This window comes from Pseudophryne corroboree, chromosome 5 (genome assembly GCF_028390025.1).
Source record: "Pseudophryne corroboree isolate aPseCor3 chromosome 5, aPseCor3.hap2, whole genome shotgun sequence".
Classification (NCBI taxonomy): Eukaryota; Metazoa; Chordata; class Amphibia; order Anura; family Myobatrachidae; genus Pseudophryne; species Pseudophryne corroboree.
This window is the reverse complement of record NC_086448.1, coordinates 841,717,434-841,735,434: the sequence shown is the minus strand read 5'-3', so window position 1 is coordinate 841,735,434 and position 18,001 is coordinate 841,717,434. Positions and strand designations below refer to the sequence as shown.

The following is an 18,001-nucleotide window of genomic DNA, read 5'->3' as shown; positions in this document are numbered from 1 at the left end:
TATAACGAGTGCCGCCCGTATAACTGACCTGTGACCTGTATAACTAGTGCCGCCCGTATAACTGACCTGTATAACGAGTGCCGCCCGTATAAATGACCTGTGACCTGTATAAAGAGTGCCGCACGTATAACTGACCTGTGACCTGTATGACGAGTGCCTCCCGAATAACTGACCTGTATAACGAGTGCTGCACGTATAACTGACCTGTGACCTGTATAACGAGTGCAGCCCGTATAACTGACCTGTGACCCGTTTAACGAGTGACGCCCGTATGACTGACCTGTGACCTGTTTAACGAGTGCCGCCCGTATAACTGACCTGTGACCCGTTAAACGAGTGCCACCCGTATAACTGACCTGTGACCTGTATAACGAGTGCCGCCCGTATAACTGACCTGTGACCTGTATAACGAGAGCCGCCTGTATAATTGACCTGTGACCTGTATAACGAGTGCCGCCCGTGTAACTGACCTGTGACCTGTATAACGCGTGACACCCGTAAAACTGACCTGTGACCTGTATAACGAGTGCCGCCCGTATAACTGACCTGTGACCTGTATAACGAGTGCCGCCCGTATAACTGACCTGTGACCTGTATAACGAGTGCCTCCCGTATAACTGACCTGTGACCTGTATAACGAGTGCCACCCGTATAACTGACCTGTGACCTGTATAACGAGTGCCTCCCGTATAACTGACCTGTGACCTGTATAACGAGTGCCGCCCGTATAACTGACCTGTGACCTGTATAATGAGTGCCGCCCATATAACTGACCTGTGACCTGTATAACGAGTGCTGCCCATATAACTGACCTGTGACCTGTATAACGAGTGCCTCCCGTATAACTGACCTGTGACCTGTATAATGAGTGCCATCCATATAACTGACCTGTGACCTGTATAACGAGTGCCGTCCGTGTAACTGACCTGTGACCTGTATAACGAGTGCCGCCCGGATAACTGACCTGTGACCTGTATAACGAATGCCGCCCGTATAACTGACCTGTGACCTGTATAACGAGTGCCGCCCGGATAACTGACCTGTGACCTGTATAACGAATGCCGCCCGTATAACTGACCTGTGACCTGTATAACGAGTGCCTGCCGTATAACTGACCTGTGTCTCTTTGGTTGCAGAGGACGGGCCAGTGAACGAGAAGGAAAAGACCAGCTTGAAGTACAGCGATAAATTAGACAGCGTTGAGCCTTCCCCACTCCCAGCGCTGGGTCCATCTTCATCGTGCCCGGAGATTGAGGATGAGTGCAGCAGCCAGACAGCGCCCAGCAGGTCCCACCCGAACAAGGCTTCCAGCAAAGCCGAGGATGTCTCGCCCTATGAAGAAAGCTTTAGCCCCAGCACCACCCAGACCGACTCCGCCAAGGACGATGGAGAGAGACTGTACCAGTGCACGGAGTGTAGCAAGAACTTCCGAAAGCGGGACAGCCTGAAGCGTCACCAGCAGACGCACACCGGGGAGCGCCCCTACAACTGCATCGAGTGCGGGAAGAGCTTCATACAGAAGCAGCACCTGGTCACTCACCTGAGGACCCACACGGGGGAGAGGCCCTACAAATGTGAGGAGTGCGGGAAGAGCCTGAGCACTAACGAGCGGCTGAAGATCCACCAGAGAATCCACACCGGGGAGAGGCCCTACAAGTGCGGCGACTGCGGGAAGAGCTTCAGGGCCCACCGCGTGCTCAAGGTTCATCAGCAGACTCACACCGGGGAGAGGATCCACAAGTGTGAGGACTGTGGCAAGCGGTTCCGGCACAAGCAGACCCTCATGGCCCACCAGAGGAGTCACTCCGGGGAGACCTCCTACTGCTGCAGTGAGTGCGGGGAGAGCTTCCGCACCTTCAAGCACCTTAAGTTCCACCAGAAGATGCATCGTGGGGAGAAGCCACACGAGTGCGAGGACTGTGGGAAAAGCTTCCGGAAGCGGGAGCATCTCAGACGCCACCAGCAGATCCATACCGGTGAGCGACCTTTCTCCTGCGAGGAGTGCGGCAAGGGCTTTATCCAGAAACATCACCTTGTGAGACACCAGAGGACTCACTCCGGGGAGAGACCCTTCACTGTGGTAATCGTAGAGGAATTCCCTTACACCAACTCCTCCACCGGCTCATGCCGGGGCAGCCCCCACATCTGCAGTGAGTGTGGCAAGAGCTTCACCACCTACGAGCACCTGAAACGCCACAACAGGATTCACACGGGGGAGCGGCCCAACAAGTGCGCAGACTGCGGGAGGACCTTCAAGTCTCAGAAACTCCTCAAGGCACATAAAAAAGCGCAGGATGAGGAGACCGGTCTCTGCCGGGACGAAGACAGCGAGAACAGCGAGAGCCAGCGGGCAGCGCCAGGCGAAAAGCCATTCGAGTGCGGAGAGTGCGGCAAAACTTTCCGCTTCCTAAAGCACTTAAAGTTCCATTTGCACACTCACACCGGCGAGAGGCCCTTCAAGTGCGAGTCCTGCCAGAAGACCTTCCGGAAACGGGACTGCCTGAAGAGGCATCAGCAGATACACACGGGGGAGAGGCCCTTCACCTGCGCAGACTGCGGCAAGGGCTTCATCCAGAAGCAGCACCTGGTGAGACACCAGAGGACTCACACCGGCGAGCGTCCTTACATCTGCAGCGAATGTGGGAAGACCTTCAGCACCTGTGAGCACCTCAAAATACACGGTCGCACCCACACCGGGGAGAAACCCTACAAGTGCAACGACTGTGGCCAGAGCTTCCGCAAGAGAGAGTACCTCAAGTGCCACCAGCAGACGCACACCGGGGAGAGGCCCTTCACCTGCTCCGAGTGTGGGAAAAGCTTTATCCAGAAGCACCACCTTATTGCACATCTACGCACGCACACCGGGGAGAGACCTTACCAGTGCAACGACTGCGGCAAGACTTTCAGGCATAAGCAGAATCTGACTACACACCAGAAGACACATGGGATCGGCTTATGAGACCGATGTGGCTTACTGCTAGCTCGGTTGTGTTCCGCTCCTGTCTTCTCATTGTTTGGTGGCCTCTGCGGATCTGGAGAACACGTTTTCCCTTATAAGCTTATTGTCCTGTCCTTACAGTATAACAGCGCCACCTTACGAGTGCAGCGTAATGACCATGGATGGAACACAGGTTGGCGCTGGCTTCGGTGAGTTCAGCCCTATTTGCCACTAGTACGTATTAGGAACGTACGGTTCTCAAGCAGGATCTCTCCTGGATGGCTCTTATTTTTTCTTATATAACAGAGGCAAAAATAAATTATATTTTCTGACCCATGGCGGCCAATAGAGTAACATTTAGGAGGGAGGTGGGATGTGCCAAGTGTAAAGTTCTGTCTTAATATTCTTCCACTTGTATGATGAAGACTTTGCGCTGTTGTGTAGCGAGCAGATTGGCATGGGGCGCCCGCCTCACCCATCGGATATAGTGGCGAGGCCCTGGCACTCATGCTCTCAGACTGGTTATCGAGGTGCCGTTGGGCAGATTGTGGGCGTGAAAGGGGAGATGTGAACGGCGTGCCAGCCAATGCAGGTGATATATGCCCTTCTGGTGCTAGCCCGTGTATACAGAACAGACATTATTATCACGGTGCAACCTCACACACAGCAAAGGCACCAGTGTCTCCCGGCACAGTATTTACCTATGGTTACAGGATATAATGGCTGTGTCCAGCCTTAGGGGAGGAAATTGCTGAGGGTCCACCAAGCGGCCATTATTTATATACAACATAGTGTTTACCCCACGCTCCCTTTCCTCTCATTCCTGCCACCGTCCTTTTATGTTAGGTGGCACTGGGCATAGCCTGGCGATGCGGCACTTACTGCAGGCGTGATCAGAGCTTCTGCAGAACCTCTTCCTGGGTCACGCACTGGGCATAGCCTGGCGATGCGGCACTTACTGCAGGCGTGATCAGAGCTTCTGCAGAACCTCTTCCTGGGTCACGCACTGGGCATAGCCTGGCGATGCGGCACTTACTGCAGGCGTGATCAGAGCTTCTGCAGAACCTCTTCCTGGGTCACGCATTGGGCATAGCCTGGCGATGCGGCACTTACTGCAGGCGTGATCAGAGCTTCTGCAGAACCTCTTCCTCGGTCACGCACTGGGCATAGCCTGGCGATGCGGCACTTACTGCAGGCGTGATCAGAGCTTCTGCAGAACCTCTTCCTGGGTCACGCACTGGGCATAGCCTGGCGATGCGGCACTTACTGCAGGCGTGATCAGAGCTTCTGCAGAACCTCTTCCTGGGTCACGCACTGGGCATAGCCTGGCGATGCGGCACGTACTACAGGCGTGATCAGAGCTTCTGCAGAACCTCTTCCTGGGTCACGCACTGGGCGTGATCAGAGCTTATGCAGGGGGGGTGTTGGGGTGGGGGGTATTATTATTTTACATCTTCCCGACAGAAGAAATGCACCCAAGACATAACACTCAGTATTAGGATGGGTTAAATAAGTAAAAAATAATAATAATACTAAGAGTTTTACTTATCTGGAACCAGAGGTTGACCCACTGGGGTTCCGCAGAAGCCTTCAGTGGTTCTGCTGATTAGTGCTCTGCGCTATACTACTCTCTAATGCTCTGCTCTGTGCTCCTCTACTCTATACTACTCTGCTCTGTACTGCTCTATGCTGGTCTGTACCACTTTGCTCTATAATGCTCTACTCTGTACTATTGCTCTGCTCTATACTACTCTGCTCTATGTTCTTCTACTCTCTAATGCTCTGCTCTATGCTCATCTACTCTATAATGCTCTGCTCTATGCTTCTGTACTCTATACTGCTCTGTACTGTACTGCTCTATGTTCTTCTACTCTATAATGCTCTGCTCTATGCTTCTCTACGTACTCTATACTGCTCTGTACTGTACTGCTCTGCTCTATGTTCTTCTACTCTATAATGCTCTGCTCTATGCTTCTGTACTCTATACTGCTCTGCTCTGTACTGTACTGCTCTGCTCTATGCTCATCTATTCTATACTGCTCTATGCTGGTCTATACCACTTTGCTCTATAATGCTCTGCTCTATGTTGTTCTATACTGCTCTAGTCCACATTGCTCTGCATTGCTCTGCTCTTGTGTACTGCACAGTGCATGCTAAGTGGACACTGCAGCATCAACGTTACTGTTATCTTTTTGCTATCGGTACAAAGCAGAACAGTACAGAGCAGAGCATTGCAGCAATACAGAGCAGTACAGAGCAGAACAGTACAAAGCAGAGCATTGCAGCAATATAGATCAGTACAGAGCAGAGCATTGCAGCAATATAGAGCAGTACAGAGCAGAACATTGCAGCAATATAGAGCAGTACAGAGCAGAACATTGCAGCAATATAGAGCAGTACAGAGCAGAACAGTACAAAGCAGAGCATTGCAGCAATATAGATCAGTACAGAGCAGAGCATTGCAGCAATATAGAGCAGTACAGAGCAGAACATTGCAGCAATATAGAGCAGTACAGAGCAGAACATTGCAGCAATATAGAGCAGTACAGAGCAGAACAGTACAAAGCAGAGCATTGCAGCAATATAGAGCAGTACGAGCAGAACAGTACAAAGCAGAGCATTGCAGCAATATAGATCAGTACAGAGCAGAGCATTGCAGCAATATAGAGCAGTACAGAGCAGAACAGTACAAAGCAGAGCATTGCAGCAATATAGAGCAGAACATTGCAGCAATATAGAGCAGTACAGAGCAGAACAGTACAAAGCAGAGCATTGCAGCAATATAGATCAGTACAGAGCAGAGCATTGCAGCAACATAGATCAGTACAGAGCAGAACAGTACAAAGCAGAGCATTGCAGCAATATAGAGCAGTACAGTACAAAGCAGAGCATTGCAGCAATAAAGAGCAGTACAGTACAAAGCAGAGCATTGCAGCAATATAGAGCAGTACAGTACAAAGCAGAGCATTGCAGCAATATAGAGCAGTACAGTACAAAGCAGAGCATTGCAGCAATATAGAGCAGTACAGTACAAAGCAGAGCATTGCAGCAATATAGAGCAGTACAGTACAAAGCAGAGCATTGCAGCAATATAGAGCAGTACAGAGCAGAACAGTACAAAGCAGAGCATTGCAGCAATACAGAGCAGTACAGAGCAGAACAGTACAAAGCAGAGCATTGCAGCAATACAGAGCAGTACAGAGCAGAACAGTACAAAGCAGAGCATTGCAGCAATACAGAGCAGTACAGTACAAAGCAGAGCATTGCAGCAATAAAGAGCAGTACAGTACAAAGCAGAGCATTGCAGCAATATAGAGCAGTACAGTACAAAGCAGAGCATTGCAGCAATATAGAGCAGTACAGAGCAGAACAGTACAAAGCAGAGCATTGCAGCAATATAGAGCAGAACTGAGCGGAACTATTCCAGGCTTTTGGGGGACCCCCTGACAGCAGATTTGCATCTGTACCCAATAAGAATGGTCCCCGCCCAATACTATGTATGAAGCTTTGGGGGGAGATCTTCTCTAAGTTGACCTTTCGTGACCTGTGAGCTGTAACCAGGATGTTGCGGGCGCTATGACCCCTGGGGGGTACACTGAGATGATGCACCCCTGCACACGGTGCCGTCTTCCTCTGCCTGCGTCTCATTGCTGCTGCACGTTCTGTGGCCCCTGGGTGGCCACTAATCATTCCACCATGTGTGGACGGGGCCCTTGCTGGATCATGCCCCGCACATGCATGATAAGCAGGTGGCCCCTGTGTGTAGCCGCGGGGCCCAGGACAGTAGCGCCGGTTACTGACACCTGTGCTGGAATTTGCAGCGATCTGGACAGTTAGCGGCGTCTCAGTACCTGAAACAGAACTATACGTCGTGTGTGGCTTCCATACTGTACTTCCATATGTCCAGCACTTATACCGGTGACAGCGGAAGTCTGTGGTACATGGTGTAATGTGTAGTGGGTGTACTGGGTCAGCTAGAGTCTGGTGTATCAGCATGGAACCTGCCTATTCCCCCCGGGATATAGTTATGTGGCCATTCCCACCATTGCTTTCTCCTCACCCATGTTACTTTATTCTACATTAACCATAGCTGCCGACATCCCCCCTTCCACACAGCGACATGCTAATAGGGTCTCCTCAGGACCTGCCACCATTGTATTACTGTATACCTCCCTTCTGTTACTCCTATACCGGGAGCATACCTGCGCAGGTGCCCTGGGAATAATAGGTGTAAGAGCCTCAACACTTGTCTCTTCCAGTACTGAGTGTAAGCTCTACAGACAACAAACCCCACAACGTTCCTCAGAGAGAGAGCTATAGCCTGTTCCTCAATCACCACTAGCCTAGATCTACGGGATATATATATATATATATATATATATATATATATACTGTATATATATATACACACACACACATGAAGCTTATTGACTAAGATGTTGCATACAGAACATGCGTGTGTCATACAGCTGCTGCTATGTAAACCTCATTGTGTTACTTTGGGAAGAATTACGCTGCTTGCCGCTAATCTCCATGTTACAATCGCTCTGATGTCTGGCGGTTTGTCCGTTGTCACCGGGCGCCAGCGCTGTGTAATCGGGCGCTGGGCACTGCCACCTGGACGAGCCGTACGGCAATGGCGCAGTGTTTTCCAGTATTTCCAGTGCAATGTGACCATGTAGCTGCGCGCTGTGGGAAGGGTTGCGCAGTATTTTCTCCCCACAAACTTACATAGGGGCCATTTATCAACGAGTGATAAAACTCGCTGGGAATGATAAAACTCGTTGCGTATCATAGCGCCCCAGCCAATCAGCTCCCAACTGTCATTTTTCAAACACATGACGGTCAGGAGCTGATTGGCTGGAGCACCATATATCATACGCAATAAGTTTTATCACTCGTTGATAAATAAGCCCCTTTGGCCCAGATTTATCAAGACTTGGAGAATGATAAATTACACGGTGTTAATGTACCAGCCAATCAGCTCATGACTGTCATTTTTCAAACACAGCCAGTAACATGACAGTTAGGAGCTGATTGGCTGGTGCTTTATCACTGTGTAATTTATCACTCTCCAAGGCTTGATAAATCTGGGTCATTTGTTAAAGAGACTGGGAAAATTGTAATATGTAAGGGGTCCATTTATCAATGAGTGATAAAACTCATTGCGGATGATAAATGGTGCTCCAGCCAATCAGCTCACAACTGTCATGTGTTCAGCTCTCAACTGTCATGTGAAATGACAATTAGGAGCTGATTGGCTGGGGCACCATTTATCATGCGCAACGAGTTTTATCTAACGAGTGTGTATGAAATGTTCTCCGGCTTATTAGGCCTTTGTGCAATAACGTTTGTGTGTAAGGACGCAGGGGGGCTCATTTACAGGTGGACGTATTTGCCCTGGGGTATTTATATGTATTTGCTGAGCCGGGCGAGCCTCCGGCGTAACATGGCGACGTAGAGAGTGCGTACTGATGCCTACACGTCTACTGCTGCCAGAAATACTCGCAGGTCACAATAAGCCGCTGTGCGTCCAGCTGTACACCGGCCCGCGCCTGTCTGCGTGGCCACACTCGAAAATAAGAAACAAATAATATGTTTTCCTTAGTATACGGTGTCAGCGTTACATGCGCAGGAAGAGCGAGGTCACATCTCCGGCAATCACAGTGACGCGTGTGTGCGCTGTGTCTATCTTGTATAGAAGAATTGTATGAAGCGGAAAGTGTGACGGTCACAGATATTGTTCCTGGCGGTTCTGTAGACATTGAGCGTCGCACTTTTATCCTGTTCTGTTTATTTAGCGGATTATGGGGCTGATTCTGAGGTGGCCGGAGCAGCGTCTTCTGGCGGTCGTCTGTCTGTGACTTTATGCAATTGCCGCTGCACCCTCCTTCCCTGGCGTACACCCGCGGCCTGAATGTGCCAGGTCTGAGACACCCACTGCCAGCGTCCTAACACGCAGTAATAACACTTGGTGCCTCCTTAGACGCCACCAGTCCTGTGCCCGAACCGGTTTCTCCATCCCATCCGGGCCTCCTGTGTGAGCGGGGGAACGTCCGTGTACACAGCCGCTGTCACTGGCACTGCCATAACGCGCACATAAGATGGGCCTTCTCCATGCATGCGTTAAGCCGCCTCCCTGTCACCGCTCAGGATCACCCAATACATTTTCATTCCGCCTCTCCCTGCGTGCGTCTATAATCGCAGCTGCGTCTCTGCGCAGACACAGGACGCAGGTGCGGTGTGACCTAGATACTGCGCTGACATCGGCAGTGCACCCACCTCTGCTTCAGGCCCTGTATAGCACGCACAATGCGCTGAGCCTTACTGCAGGGATGATGTATAGACGGTTACGCTGGAGCTGCAGCGCTCTGACAGTGTTACGTCCACCCCCGTTCTGTTCTGTATACAGTGATAGGTCTCGGGGTGGCACTGCCCGCCGCTCTGTATGGCTGTGTCGCATTCGCTGATGTGGGTACTCCCAGTGCTGTGAGCCCCACAGTCCAGGACCTGACTGACAGCCAGTATTAGGAAGCAGGACCACTGCTCTTCCATATAATAACCATGTCTGTGCACTAGGAGGAGGGGGCAGCAGGCCCCTATACTTCCTTCACATAAGGGGGCAATTGTCCTCCATAGGAGCCGGGGTACAGTCTCTAACGTTTAACCCTGTGCTGACCACAGCTGCGTGGTACAACGTCACAGCCCATAATGTAAGGGTGTAGGGTCAGGGTCTGTACCCCCCTGTATAAATGCTTGTTCCAGAAAAATGAGTCCCAGCATGCAATGCCAGCCTCTAGCACATGCTTACTCTCTCTTTGGCAGGGCATGCTGGGACAAGTGGTTCCACAACAGCACGGCGTATAATGCAGCTCTGCCCCGGTCTCACTGTCCAGGAAGCCGTCCTTAATTAACATGTAAAACAGAAGCTTTGATCCCTGTATTTTTGTCTTTATCCTGCATGAACCCATCTGCCCCTGACAGTGCAGCCCCCACCCCCCTGTGGTGTGTCTGTGGTATGTTACGTGGGCCTCATACGTGGTGTGTCTGTGGTATGTTACGTGGTCCTCATACGTGGTGTGTCCAGAGGTGCAGACACTGCTACATATCCAGTCACATATGACGTCAGTCTGTGTGCGCAGCGTGTTCTGTCCCACCTGTTGTGGTCAGTCAGTATTTAGAGCTAATAAACCCATTTAGATGTGAGCGGCCAAACAGGCATCTGTCACTTATGTGCAAAGGGCCTAAATTATGAAGTGAAGCTCAAATCACTTTGGTTTTATACCATTGGGCCTAGCTGGTCCGGCCTGTGCATTAGCCAGTGCCCATGTGATGCGGCGGTAGGACCTCCATTTATCTGGCTGTGTCCTGCAGAGAGAATCCAGTGCTGACGCGTTTCGCTCTCCTGCATTCCCGAAGGAAGCCGTAAATGCCCCGATCTGTGGGGATCCCGCGCAGAGACAATCAATATTCCAGATCTACACTCCCTTCTGCCAAAATTCAGCTGTATAAATGGATTTAAACACCCAAAACACCCCACAACTCATTTGTTTTCCTGCCTGGGGGCGGCCATATTGGCCGCCTCACAGTATGACAGATAATCACTTCTAGGATCACATCGTAAACTAATCCATTGGCAGCTTTTTTATATCATGAGATTTGTAATAAAAAACAAGTGAAAGAAGTAGAAACGCGTCACTGTATGGTAATATATCATTGTCACAAGATTCTTTATTGTTCCGTGGAAGCAACAATAGATGTGAGAAGGTCGGCAACAGAAATATGGCAGCAGACAGTGAGGAACCTCTGAATTAATGTCATAAAATATTACAGTAATGAATGTAACAGTTTTCAACCATGAAAAATGACATTAAATTAATGTAAACGGGTGCGGGGTAACACGATTCATGTATTGGGGTTATTTCCACTGCATTGTGTGTTGTCATCCAAGTGTCCATTTTCCCCATATCTGAGGGGGTTGGGGGTGCTCCAGATCAAAATGGCCTCTGGGTGGCCTACGTCTCTGCAGCCAACTGAAAAGCTCACACATGGGTCACGTTTGATTGCAGCAACTGATAAGAACCGATGGGGTGATGATAATTACTTTGGGTTCTATTCATGAAGCAGTGAAAACTGTGGAGAAGTGAGCCAGTGGAGAAGAGCCAATCAGCACTGAAGTAACATTTATAATTTGCATACTATAAAATTATACAGAGAAGCTGATTGGTTGCCATGGGCAATTTCTCCAGGGGCTCACTTCTCCACTCTTATCACTGTTTCATGAATAAACCCCCAAATCACTGCAGATGTAACTATAGGCCTGTTTCAGGGATGTGCACTAATACTATTGCAGCTGCAAATGTGTACGCAACGGCTGTGTGACAATACGCAAATGTCACAACCGCCGGGATTTGTACTCAGACGCCCACCTGCGGCTCCGGGAATCCATGCGATTGCGTGCGAAGACGCAGATTAGTCGCATATCAGAATTCTGAGTGACCCAGTCTCTCACTTGCAATGGCCGCCGTATCTGTGACGCTTGCATACGTGATCACAATCTCAGTCTGTGACACGTCCCCCCCAAACTGTTGTGACACGCCTGCGTATATGTGCCTCCACTCCCCCGTTACCTCCCACAAATGCTCCCTCACTGCGGCCAAATCCTCACTGTGACCGTGACGGTAATGCAGGCGGTATGTGACTCTCACACACGCGCAGACCACCGATAATCGCTCCACTGCGGAAACATCCGGTTTGCGTCCATCTGTGAATCGGGCTCTGTGTTCTGTAACATGTTCCATGTCGCCATATAATTCCTACATTTACAGCGCTCAGCTCTGCTAGGGAACAAGAGGATAAATTTCATTTATAGGGGTCTGAGGTGACGGACCCTAAGGGGTCTGTGAGGTGATGAACCATAAGGGGTCTGTGAGGTGACGGACCCTAAGGGTTATGTGAGTTCTGTGAGATGACGGACCCTAAGGGTTATGTGAGTTCTGTGAGGTGATGGACCCTAAGGGGTCTGTGAGTTCTGTGAGGTGACGGACCCTAAGGGGTCTGTGAGGTGATGGACCATAAGGGGTCTGTGAGGTGACGGACCCTAAGGGGTCTGTGAGTTCTGTGAGGTGATGGACCCTAAGACGTCATCAGCGCAAACGTTTACATGACTATCACAGGTTTACGCCCTCTTCCATGTATTGCGTGCTCAGAAGACATGCCTACATACGGTTTCTGTGATATGACGTTACAGCACCCGGGATATTGGCTATAATGCCGGTAACCGGGATACGCGGTTATTAGGAGTCTGCGGAGCCCGAACCTGCCAAGTTCCCGGTATTCTGCGGCATTCTCAGCCATTACGCAGCAGACAGCGTCACATTTGCAGAAGCCAGTGAATTAATAATTGAATGAGGTGGTTATTGAACAGTGTTACAGTGTGAGTGTTATCAGCCACTTCTGTGTATGTCCCACGTGCCCTGCAGCAGGCGGCTCCCCCTTCTGGTGATGGACATGAACTGCATCCTTGTCAGATATTGCCGCTATGTAATAAGCAGAGTAAATGTACATATCTCAGGAAACGAGACCCTTTCTAACGATGGAGAGGTGTAATTTTATTCAATAAAGCTTTTTTTTTATTACTGATTTGCCTGAATTCATTTTCTCTGGAAGCAAAATACAATTCTACAAATAAAGTTGTTACCATGTGTTTAATATGTCGGCGTGATGTAGGTATGTGCGCCGATGGCTCTGCTGTCCGTACGTTCTGCCCACCGCTGTGAAACCATCAAAGGCTCAATGTCTACTGCGCACAGACAGACCGATTCCCCACATTAACCACTGGGCCTCTGTCACCGATGTTCATCGGTTGTAATCCATCGATGGCAAAACATAACGAACATTATGTGGGTTTTGTGATATAGACTATTGTACTGGGGCATGTTGGTATTTTAGCTGGTCAGATTGCGTGAGATGCAGCCGGTTCACCTCACACTATGGCGTTTATAAGCGCGCTCGGACGATGACTACACACCAGCCACCGCCGGTCATATTCTGGCCGTATCGGTTACCATATACCAGAGCCGGCCATAGGCATAGGCAAACTAGGCAATTGCCTAGGGCATTTGATATGCCTAGGGGCATCAGCAGCTGCTTCTGATTAAAATGATATGCGGCATGCCTATATTCTGTGTGTAGCATTTCATATGCAGATACAGCCACAGTCTCACACAGTATATAGGCATGCTGCATATCATTTTAATCAGCAGAAGCTGCTTGTGCATCCTAGCCACATAGCAATGCAAATAAGATGCATTTTCATAAAAAAAATGTGCCCGACGTTAGCATTGAGGCAATATTTATGAGGACACATCTGTATCCAAGCAGAGGCAGAGGTCACAGTGTTAGTGGCAGTGTGAGTGTTGTGTGCATGTGAGTGGGTTGGTTGTGCAGTAGTGTTCAGAATATGTGTAAGGAGCATTATGTATGTCATGTAAAAATGCATTAATAATGTGCAGCATATGTGTAAAGGGCCACTATGTGTGTCATTATGTGTATAAGGGCATTAATAATGTGCAGCAAATGTGTAACAGGGTACTACTGTATGTGTGTCATTATGTGTATAAGGGCATTAATAATGTGCGGCATATGTGTAACAGGGTACTACTGTATGTGTGTCATTATGAGTATAAGGGCACTAATAATGTGCAGCAAATGTGTAGGGGGCACTATGTGTGTCATTATGTGTATAAGGGCATTAATAATGTGCGGCATATGTGTAAGGGACATTACGTGTAAAAGGGCATTAATAAAGGTTGTCATAATGTGTAAGGCGCATTATGTTTATAAGGACATTAATAATGTGTCTCATATGTGTAAGGGGCATTACTGTGTGGAATTGTGTATAAATGCATTACTAATGTGTGGCATTATGTGTATAAGGTGCTCTACTATGTGGCGTTGCATACAGAAAGGGCACTACTGTGTCGTCTAATGTGAATAAAGAGCAATAGGGTGCGGTGTAATGTGAATAAGGAGCAATTCAATGTGATGTTATGTGAATAAGGGGCTCTCCTGTGAGGAGTAACGTTTATAAGGTAAAGTGATACTACTGTGGGATGTAATATGAATTATGGACACTATCGCATGATCAAATGTGAATAAAGTTGCACTACTATGTAGCGTATTTGGAATTGGGGTTAGTATTGTGTGGCCATGCCCCTTACCAGTAAAAACACACCCCTTTTTGGGCTGTGCGCCAAATGTGCGAACTGTTACTATTTAAAATATAGGGGGTACAAACACCAAAATAAGGACTGCTATGGATGAGGGGTGATGGTGCTGGGAAAGAGGTGCAAGGTCAGAGGCGGAACCAGCGGTGGTGCTAGGGGGCACCAGCCAAAGTCTTGCCTAGGGCATCATGTTGGCTAGGGCCGGCTCTGCCAAATACTATAATGGGGCCCATTTATCACTGAGTTTTAGCTATTTAAAGCTCATTGCGTATGATAAATGGTGCCGCAGCCAATCAGCTCCCAACTGTCATGTGTTCAGCTCCCAACTGTCATGTGTTTGAACTATGACAGTTGGGGGCTGATTGGCTGGAGCACCATGTGTCATACACAACCAGTTTTAAATAGGAAGCACTCATTGATAAATGGGCCCCAATGTCTGAGTATCACCTCTCCGCTGCATGGACGACAGACCGGACAGAGCGTACGTGACAGTGGGTGGAGTTATAAGCAATTGAAAGTTGAACCCGTAAGCGCCTTGAGTCCTATTGGAGAAAGAGCGCTATATAAATAAAATTATTATTATTATTAAAAGGTGACTCCTGTGCATGCTGCGACCACCATCGGACCATGGCAAGGCTGTTCACCATCGGTATTAAACCATTCATGGGTGTCAGTGAATAACCCTAATGCCAGCCTCCAGGCCCTACTTATCATCATGTATGGTAGAACCGCAGCCCAGGTGTCGCAGGTGTGTCAGTGCAAGTGGCTGCGTTACCATCTGCACAGCACAGGTATAGGAGGCCGTGCTCAGACTGCTATAGGTTACAACTGGGTGTGGCGTATACAGACGCACACATTTGTAGTACAGTGTGCATGGACGCTAAACGTGGGCATCGCAGTCCTTGTACATTCAGCCAACTGGATGTATGACAGGGAACAGAGCCGGCCTTAGGCATAGGCAAACTAGGCAAATGCCTAGGGCATTTGGTATGCTTAGGGGCACCAGCAGCTCCTGCTGATTAAAATTATATGCGGCATGCCTATATTCTGTGTGTGACTACGGCTGTATCTGCATACGAAATGCTAAATTGCAGTTTATTCCTGGAAATCACTGTAATGTAGCATTTCGTATGCAGATACAGCTGCAGTCGCACACAGTATATAGGCATGCTGCATATCATTTTAATCAGTAGAAGCTGCTTGTGCATCCTAGCCACATAGTAATGCAAATAAGATGCACTTTCATAAACAAAAGGCGCCCGACCTTAACAGAGCTGCAGCTGACTCATGCCAGGCATCTCCTGCAGAACTAGCGGCGGTGCTAGGGGGCACCAGCCAAAATCTTGCCTAGGGCATCATATTGGTTAGGGCCGGCTCTGACAGGGAAGGAGTTTGCAGCTGCCGGTAGACACCGCTGAAGGCTCCTATGTGATACCCCTGATTCAGGCCTTGGAGTGGGAGTCAGGCTTTCGAGTGGGAGTCAGACCTTGGAGTGGGAGTCAGACCTCAGAATCAGGCCTTGGAGTGGGAGTCAGGCCTAGGAGCCAGGCCTTGGAGTGGGAGCCAGGCCTTGAAGTGGGAGTCAGGCCTAGGAGTCAGACTTCAGTGCAAGTTTATTAAATACAGATGAATGAGTACAGTGATATAATAATACACAGTGGCAGCAATGCTGTGCCATCACCTGGTTACTGTGTTACACACACATGCATACCTCCCCATAGGGACATGCAGGGGGGGGGGGGGGGGTTCTGGTTGCCCAGAAACCCCTCTCCTCTTGCCAAGTGGCTTAATTTATGACAATAGCGATGATATATAATTCAAATACTAGAGCTGCTGTCACATCATGCAGTGTAAGGTACAGAGCAGAGCTGCTGCACATGCCCAGTGTAGCAGCTTTATCTACCAAGTTTGCTGTGAGTGGATCTGAGTCCTCAATCAGTGCAATGGACCAGAGAGCAGCTGCCAGGTAGAAGAGACAGGAGCCTTATCATGAGGTGGGAGAATGTGTGCTTAGAGAGTGCAGTACTGGTTCTATTATGTTTGTGTATTTATTACGGTTTGTTTTTCCTTTTCCTGGCCACTTATTTATATTATTTAAATACAGTTTATACTATAGACCATCTATAATGTGAAATATTAATACTGTATTCCATCCAGTCACCAGTGTATAAAAGATCAATGTGAACATTAATGTCCAGGGTCTGTACTAGGTACTTCTCTTGCTCCCCAGACTCCCACACTTGCTCCAATGTTCTACAGAGTGGGAGATTATGGATTGCATTTGGAAACCCCCCTCTAGAAATCCTGCGTTTGCCACTGCTCCCAACATCTGAATTGCTGAAATAGGGAACAGCTTTTCGCCGGAAAGGGGGTGGGGCCTCATCAGAAGGGGGTGGGTCTTTTTAGAACTGGTGATGTTGCCCATAGCAACCAATCAAATTCTATCTATTATCTTCTAGAGGCTGCTAGATAAATGTGAAGTAGAATCTGATTGGTTGCTATAGGCAACATCACCAGTTCTAACTAAAAGTCCCACCTTAGTAAATATAGATCACAGCAGTAGCAGGCATTAGAACCTGACAAGTGACTGTATGAAGGTATCAGAGAGGCTCCAGGACGATTCTTCAGCCTCCTCTCCGGAAGTTCCGTCCCTGTGATCCTACACCTGGAAGAAAGCATATTAGAGGTGTTGATATTAGTTGTACATTGTATAACGCACATTTTCAGACCACGGGCTGGATGTAATGGCGTCCGAGTTCTGCGGCCGTGCGAGATGCCGTCCAAACTCCAATGTTTTTTTAAAGGAGCAATCGTACTAGGCTAAACCATGCTGTGCAAGTGATTGCCTCTTTAAAAAAAATGTCAGAGTTCGGCCGTCATCACGATTACGGGCGTCATTATATCCGGCCCCAAAACTCAGTGAAATAGTGATCCGGCACCCTGCGCTATAAGTAATGTTATTACTGATGAGGCTGCTTTCTACATGACGTCAGATACACAACATGGCTGCTCCCACAGGCTGATCCTCCTTCATCTCGCTCACAGGATTTAACGCGTCACTATCTCACATTATTTAGGACATATTGTGCCTGGGACGTGACACGGTGTTTCCATAAATATATATTGCAGTGCATGGTGTGCCCCCTCAAATCACTGCTCATCCCTGGAGCTCTGAACCCAGGTGGACTACAGGTACCACCGTGCCCTTAATGTCCAAGGATTTTGGCCCTTGTGAATTTACAAGTGCCATCCTGCCGTGGAAGTCTTGCTGGGACTTGTAGGCCATCTTTAAAAACAATATTATTTGACTATTTAATTACCATTAACTACCATGGGCGCTGTTCCTCAGGAGGGGGGTCACTATTTATTGAGGGGTTCCCGATTTACCAAGGAATTCCAGAACTGGGCTGACCAGTTTGGGGCTAGTTGCCGTTATGGCCGGGGGACCCGGTGCTGTATGTCGCACTACACGGCGCCCGCTATAAGTCTAAAAAATACTATTGACATTAAGCCAATTGCTAAAATCACATCACACGTTTCTGTATTGTCTGATTAATTCTGCATGTCCGCCTCATACACAAAACCTGTTTCCAGTGAATTCCTTGCAGTGAATTGTGTCACAGGTGCTTTGTGTGAGAACTCGGTTACTCCTGGACTTTGGTGGTCATTCCGAGTTGTTCGCTCGCTAGCAGTTTTTAGCTATGCCGCCTCCCACTGGGAGTGTATTTTAGCTTAGCAGAAGTGTGAACGAAAGGATCGCAAAGCGGCTACAAAATAAATTTGTGCAGTTTCAGAGTAGCTCCAGACCTACTCAGCGCTTGCGATCACTTCAGAC

The 18,001-nt window shown here is 48.8% G+C and overlaps 1 protein-coding gene across 1 annotated transcript in view; it reads left to right on the top strand.

The window, feature by feature from the left end:
* The window catches only part of LOC134929701 (zinc finger protein 431-like), a 55,633-nt gene extending 43,062 nt beyond the window's left edge, over window positions 1–12,571 (top strand). The window contains exon 3 of the mRNA XM_063925279.1: window positions 1,137–12,571. Coding sequence (XP_063781349.1) covers window positions 1,137–2,959 — 1,823 coding nt within the window. The 3' untranslated portion in view covers window positions 2,960–12,571. The remainder of the gene's footprint in view (window positions 1–1,136) is intronic.
* Window positions 12,572–18,001: the final 5,430 nt, after the last annotated feature.